This window comes from Montipora foliosa, chromosome 6 (assembly GCF_036669935.1).
Source record: "Montipora foliosa isolate CH-2021 chromosome 6, ASM3666993v2, whole genome shotgun sequence".
Lineage (NCBI taxonomy): Eukaryota > Metazoa > Cnidaria > Anthozoa > Scleractinia > Acroporidae > Montipora > Montipora foliosa.
This window is the reverse complement of record NC_090874.1, coordinates 73,705,415-73,712,914: the sequence shown is the minus strand read 5'-3', so window position 1 is coordinate 73,712,914 and position 7,500 is coordinate 73,705,415. Positions and strand designations below refer to the sequence as shown.

Here is a 7,500-nt window from a genome sequence, read left to right as displayed (position 1 = left end):
GTGACTTCTCACCAGCAATTTATTCAGCACTCGCTCGCGACAAATTGAAAGCACAAATCACGTGCTTAGGGTTTTGCACTTACTTTTACAGAATCTCTTGCACCAGCACCACTTAAACGTGATAAGACACGTGTCCCCAAAGCACTTCCACGTAGTAAGGCGCGTACACGTGACCTGGACTCTTCACTTGTCGAAGCGCGTGATTCGGTGGTGGTAGTTGCCGAAGACGCAAAGTCAAATCCAAGTAGTGATGCGCCTGCAAGGGATAAGGAATCAGCACGTGATCAGTCTCCACCAGATCTCGATAAAGCACTTAATGTTTCGGTCGTTGCACACGATGATACAAATGTTGGAAACGAATTTGCATGTGATCCATCCGCTCTCGCACGTGGCCCGTCTGATTCGGATGATGACGCGGTTGTGATTGGTGGGTCAACTAGAAGCAGAACAAAACAACAATCAAACGTTAAAACTGCTTTGAGTTCCACTGAGCCTGGCGATGACAGACAAAACACTTTAGAAGTAAACAAAGATTCGCCAATCACGTCCACGAAAAAATCTCGTAGCAAGAAAACATCCGCGAAGAAAAAGTCTAGAAAGAACAAAACCGAAGATTACGTCGATTACAGCAGTAAGGAAGAGGGTAGGTTTCAATCGTGATTGAAAAAAAAAGAACTGGCTAACGCTGAATCACTATGGCTTCGCACTGATCTGTTACTAAAACTATTTTAGCCTAATCTATCAAACTTGAAACAGTCTTCTTATTCCCGCCAAGTGGCTATAGTAACATATCTATTCTATTTAACTTTTCTTGTAACTTGCTAAGCCAGTAATCATTTTCGTAATAGGTTTATCCCCGCATTGTTTATGGCTAATCTGACAACTTCTTATTGACTTGTTTGTTTTTAGTTCATGAGAATATTCCGTGCTATTTTCCTCCAGTTTCTTTTTTGTTGTTGAATACAGAGGGAATAATATTTGCGTGCTAAGTAACCTGGCTCTTAGGAATGGAAGCGAGACTAGATATTATCCCTTTTAACTCACACCATGCTGGCCTCCCCTTAGGTGGTTTGTGCAACAGTCACTTTATCGTAGACTAGCATACTTTACATGAAAGAAATCGAGTCTGTTACTTTCAGCCTCGCTATGATTCACTGGCCAGGTCACTGAGCCCCTACACCAATAGTTTATTAATGTTAAAGGGTATATGTCATGTTTTGTTTTGTTTTGCTGTTTTTCTGGTCAAACTAAACCAGAAACTCATCCCTATGACTTTGGGTACAATACTTCTTTAAATTCAAGAAAAAAGGAAACAAGATGTGGGATGAAATTTGAAAAAAAGTGCTATTTTCGGTAGGATTGTTTGCCAATCCTTTTAGTTTTAGTGGGTGGAAGATGAAAATACCTCCCAATTTTATTTGTTTTTATCCATTTCTATCCTTGTTGTTACGACAGGAGACCATTAATAGTCTCATTGCAGTAACATAATTTTAACTGCGCAAGCCTCATCATTGTCTTACTTTCTCCACTCATTCATTGGCCGCTTTTATCGTTTTACAGTATGAGCAAACTATCCTAAGATCGCCGCCCTGTTTGACCCCAAATTATTGCTTGTTTGGTAGCTACAACAACTAACCCTTGCTTGTAATCTTTCGAAGGTGCGCGACCTCGTTTGATCTCTCCTCCTCGTTTTTCAAATATCCCTGAACGCAGCGAAGATGAAGAAGCCAGTTTTCAGAGATCCAAATCAAATCAAAGTCTTTTTGATGAGTTCCCAACCGTGTCCGCAGGCAACGAAGCTGAGCAACGAGCGAAGAGGAAAACCTTCGAGATCGTGGACAGTGATGACGATGACGATAATGTGGTAGTGTTGCCGTCAAGAAGAACGCTTGACACAGGAATCAGGAAACAACGCCCTTCTCTTTCGTCTTCAACCCGAGCAGCAAGCTCTCTGGGTGAAATTGACGACGAGGTAAGGCCTGGGTTGTCACGCTCGACCTATGGGATAGGCTCTACGAATAGAGAAAACGAGCAACGACTTAAAACCAGAAACGTGGAGATCGGGGACAGTGATGATGATGATGATGATGACGATGCGGTTGTATTGCCGTCGAGAAGAGTGCGTGACACAGGAGTGAGCCAACCGCGGCTTTCTCTTTCAACTTCAACCTTAGCAACAAGTTCTCCGAGTAGAAGCGAGGACAAGGTCAGGCCTGGTTTATCACGCCCCGTCCACGAGACAAGCTCAGCCGAAGGTGAAGTTCTCAGCATGAAAAACAGGCCTGGTTTGTCGCGTGCGACAGGAAAACTTGCAGCCAGAGGGAATATCGAAAACTCTGAACTCGACATTGGAAAAGGCGTACAAAAACCGGGCTTGTCGAAGTCTAAACGACCAATGAGTGCGAGAAGACCAAATGGAGATCGTAACGATGGGCCTTCTGATGAAGGAAGTAAAGGAGTTACGGGTTGGAGACAGTCTGACGCACCCGCGAGATCGGAAGATGATAGCGATGATGAAAACGTGGTAGTAACCGGGAGAAAGACAAAGACCGCAAGTGGTGGTGGGAAGACAAGAGCACGTCCCAGTCTTGCTCGGAAATCGCCTGCATTTACACGTAAGAAATTTCGATGTTCTCATTACGAAGCATTAAATTTCCACTTTGTTATGCCCTGCGGTTGCTTTTTTGTCAAGACTAGTCTTTGGTTTAATATGGTTAGTTTTTAACTTAAATGACGAACACTATTTCGTCAATTTCATATACTATGAATACCGCAAAAGGGGTCGTTACACTTGGGAACGTGTCTTGTAATTTTGCTGCGAAAGAAGTTCTCTCGTTGCGAGTCAAGTTTTGTGACAGTTATTGCGTGACTTGTTTTTTTCTCTCGCGATCACATGAGGGAGGTCACACGAATAATTTTTTTGGGCAGTGGCTGCCAAACAGTGTGAAGCAAATTGCAGCGGTGATATTATAGCACTGTACTTCGCTTGAAAATGTCGTTGCAGCGTTGAGGAAAGTGGAATCGACTTTCATTCTCGAAACTCCTTGTGGCAAACAAAATATTGCGACAAGATTCTGTCTCTGGGTGTGTTACACTGGGGAGTTTCGCGTTAAACCTGTGCGTGTCTCGAGTTGGAAGACAAATTCCCTAGTGAAACATAGGCTTAAGCCTTAACTGCGCCTCTCATAAACATGCAGATTCAGAAGTTGAGTTTTCAAACAAATGTTTGGTTTTTTAACTCTGGCGGCCACTTTTGAAAGCTGTTCAAGAAACAACCGACGAAGTTGAGCGAAATCTGTATGTAAGTTTCGATCTAAACTTAAGGAAAGAGTTTGCTTGGTTAGTGTATGAAAAGCGTGTAAAACTGAAGCCTATGTTTCACATGGCTTATGTCCATATGCGTCAATTTTAACTTGCCCGTGGTATGTAATCGTCTTACTCTCACATTACAGTGGCAGCACCATCTCAGCGTGAAACGCTTTCCAGTAGCTTGGATAATTTTTTCTCTTCGGCTGCCTCCTCTGCTGCAGACGCCAACAGCAAGAAGTCCCTCCGTCGAACCGCTGCTCGTGTTAACGAGAGTGACAATGATATCAATGATGATGATGACGACGAGGATGAAGATGACGACGACTTAGTCGTTTCTTCGCGTTCGAAGCACAAATCTAGACGAAAGGAGGCGCCTCGAAAAGACTCCCGCGATTCAGGTAAACAGTTCCTAACAATACTCTTTGCGAGAAAGCGATCATTGTGTCTATTGTACCTTATGGCTCCCCGATATGCGATAAGTTAACAGGGCTGGGGATTTTAAGCAACGACGACGGCTACGGCAACGAAACCGCGGCAAAGCAAGAATATGATGGGTTAAAAAGGAAAAATACTCGTGCTGCACGTGCAGCACGAAAACCGTGCATTTCTTTGCTGTACTCCACAAAACAACAACGTGAAATCACCAAATTTTAGGTTTTGACGACAACGTGAGCATATAATCATGAATCATTCACTTTCTATTCATACTTTTAAACCGTTTGTACTCATCCAGTTACAGCATAGGTCGTCCGTATTGTACAAGGTGAACAAGACAGAATAATCACGAAATAGTTTCGATAGCGCCAAGTTATATGTTGGAGTGACGGTTTCCTTAACGTTGCCGTTGTCTTCGCAATTGCTCAATTCAACTCCCTATTGTTTTGTGGCATTGGTGTTGCCGTAGCCATAGACGTAGACGTAGCCGTCGTCGTTTTTCAAACACAAGAAGTCATTATTGTGCGATCCAAGCTCCAGCTGGGGCCCGTTTCTCGAAAGTCCCGAAACTTTACGGGCCATTTTCGGGTGACAAAATTCTCTTTGTATCTCAAGAGTGGTTAGGATTTAAGTCGTCAAACTTCACAGTCATTTTTCTTTTTGTTACCTTAAAAACATGTTAAAAGATCGGCTTTCAAAAACAAGCGGTTGGCAGTTTCACAAACGGCTTTTCGGGCCCGAAAAGTTTTTCGGGACTTTCGAGAAACGGGCCCCTAGCCCCAGTTGTTCAAACGATGGATAAATCACTATCCACTGGATAACTCAATCGCTTTTGCTAGTATTTATCCGCTAGATAGTGATTTATCCGCTGGATAGCGCTATCCATCGTTTGAACAACTGGGGCCTGATCTTTAGCGCCTTTTGTATTATTCAGGTACAAATGCCGTTTTTTAAGGAGGTTTGAAAGGGTTTCAACACTTAGAAGACTCCCTGTTTACATCAAATGACGCTACAACATTGTATCACGTAACTGCAATGTTATGGTACCATATGAAACATTGATCATTTCCAAACAAGATGTGATCATTATAGTAATGTAATAAGTCACCTTGGCAACGGGAAAGCCCAGCAAAAACACCCTATATTTTGGATTTAGTTGCTCATATCTCAAAAACGAACTCGGTGACTCCCCTTTTTATTGCTGAAGTGATTAGAGGGCCACGATGAAACTTTCGGCAAAGTTAAAAAAAATTATGTCTAGAGGATTCACAGCTATCTTAAAGAAATCACAAAATTAAGGTGGCTCTGAATCCACGAGACAGAATCTACAAAGAAATAGTTGCGTCTTTAAAATTTTCCAGATCCGTTTGGACGGGGCCTTAGTTATTGAGAACTTGCTTTCACTTTTGGCCCTCTGCTCGGCTTATAATTCTGCGCTAGGTTGGTCTCGATAAAGAAAGGAATCGTAACGTAGAGTTCAGGAGCACAGGACTTATGATATAAGGATGACAGTAAACATATTCCCGAATGCACGTCTTCAATGTATTTTCAATCCTTCGGTCCTGAAATCATCAATGTACCTCTCAAATAGAGCAGTTTTCAATTGAGTGTCGTAAATCCAAAACCAAAGTAATTACTTTGGCCAATCAAAAAGGTCGCAGACAATCCAGTAAACCAATCAAAACTCGAAGTAATTACAAGTAGCCGACACAAATCGCGGGAAAATGTGCACGCGCGAGCCACGATTGGTTTTGGTTTCACTTCTGATTGGTTGAAAAAATGGCGCAAGAACTTTGAACCAATCACTGAGTGAAGTAATCATAAACCAAAGTAATTCACTAATTAATTTCGACACTCAATTGAAAACCACTCTATAGGAATAAAAACCTATAAACTAATTGGGTCATGCTTCAAATGGCAATTTTCTGTTGGGTCATGGACATTTAAAGTAAATTAGTGTGATGTACATGTACTCGTTTTCTCTCGTTTACTCATTCGCTGTTTCGGTTGTAACCGCGTCAAATTCGGTGCAGTTACGCCTTGTGTTTACACAATTGCGCTGCCTTCCTTAAGCTTCTAAACCCGGCGCATCGTTTTCGATCTCGTGAAATTGTGCCGATGCGAAGCTGCGTTCTTGTTAACGTTCTTGAGTCACTTTTTTTTTATCCTCGGACTTCGTCTTTTCTTCCCCCTCTCTTGTCCGTTGTTATTCCACCCACCCCACCCCAACTCTCTTCTCTCTTTCTTCCAAATGGATTGATCGATTAATTGTACTTTTTTGGTCCTTCTGCTATTAGTCGCTGACTTGTGGGCCACATCAGAAAAGAAAAGCACCTCTAACAAGGGAAAATCTGTAAGTACCATCTTTGTTGATAAGCAAACACGGCTGACAGTATTGTAGAAAATGGAGACGATTTGGGGGATTTTGGCCGAATGAAGACTTCTGTTTCTCCACTAAAAAGGAAAGGATATCTAAAATTTACCAATGTTGTAGTTATGTCATCCACTAGTTCATTTCACATGGTACTATTTCTTCGAAAAAAGTTCGCGGCAAATTTTTGCATAACGCCTTCATTGCAGCTTACTGTAAATCTGCTCTTCGGAAAATTATCTCCATAAAGTGCCAGTAATATTTTCGCCCTCAAGGTATTCTCTATTAATGAGGAAAATCGTCCGGTGTTAGACAAAGTAAAACCTGTAAGTGTCATTTTTTGGGGTAAAAGGGTTACACTTACAGATTTAATCTCGTCCCCAGAGTGAAAGTCCGTGTTCTTGGTGCTGACCAAAGGAAAAGCGGGCTCTGGGGACGAGATTGTCACAGATTTTACTTGGTCTAACGCCAGACAGTTTTACTAGTCAATGGTATCCAAATTTAGGGAGAGGGGGGTTGGCCGTACGAAAAAACACCTTTATGGAAATCCTTAGGGACAAAGGGTTAGAAAAAGTATTTTGGTCTGGCCAAACCTCCCTACATTCAGATGAAAAGACTTGAAAACATCCCTTGCCATCCCAGTCAACATACTACATTTTGATTCCTATCTGACAAAAAAAAACAAGTTCGCGTCGTGAAAAACCATTCCTTTTTTTTTGTTTCTCTCCCAGATTCGTCTATGCAGAGTATTTTTTTTCGAATAATCTGTTAAGATTTTGTGCAAAAGAATTGAAATTCTGAAATAATCAAACATGATGTTATCACAAGACTCACACAACAGAACCAATACTCATTTTCAACTTCGGCAGCAATCTTCGCACACATCATAAACTGACCCAAGAGAATATAAATGCAAGAGAGCGAATGCCCCCCATGTTTAGCCCTATTCCGATAAAAGTTATTTGAAATCTATAGGGGAATCTTTGTTTACATTTTTGCTTCGTTAGCACAAGCCTATCGTTTTCTTATTTATCAGCCAGAAAAGTATTACTGAATATTGAAAGTCCATTGCATAATGAGCTATCTTTGTAACTTTGAGCGCAGTTTACCAGATAATCACTGAGGAATGACGCTTTGAAAATTCTAAATTTTACAAAAATGTATGGACTCATTAGCGCTTTTGCCACCCAAGAATTTATCAGTTTTTTATGGTTTTAACCATCATAACCAGCGAGTTATTGTTATCAAAGCCAAAAGGCTTAAAATTGGAGATTTAACTAAGTGAATAGCATTATGCCTTCTGTCAGCAAAATCGTACGTTTTTGAACAAGATGCAAACAATGACGTCAGCAAAGATTCGCCTATTTTTAGTTCCGTGTTATACT

The 7,500-nt window shown here is 41.5% G+C and overlaps 1 protein-coding gene across 2 annotated transcripts in view; it reads left to right on the top strand.

Moving 5' to 3' along the window:
- Window positions 1-7,500, top strand: part of LOC138008402 (uncharacterized) — a 46,305-nt gene that overhangs the window by 36,367 nt on the left and 2,438 nt on the right. Inside the window, exons 25-28 of one of the 2 annotated variants that reach the window (XM_068855733.1) lie at window positions 92-643; window positions 1,659-2,615; window positions 3,453-3,707; window positions 6,042-6,097. In XM_068855733.1, coding sequence (XP_068711834.1) covers window positions 92-643; window positions 1,659-2,615; window positions 3,453-3,707; window positions 6,042-6,097 — 1,820 coding nt within the window. The remainder of the gene's footprint in view (window positions 1-91; window positions 644-1,658; window positions 2,616-3,452; window positions 3,708-6,041; window positions 6,098-7,500) is intronic. The other variant, XM_068855734.1, reaches the window with a different exon arrangement.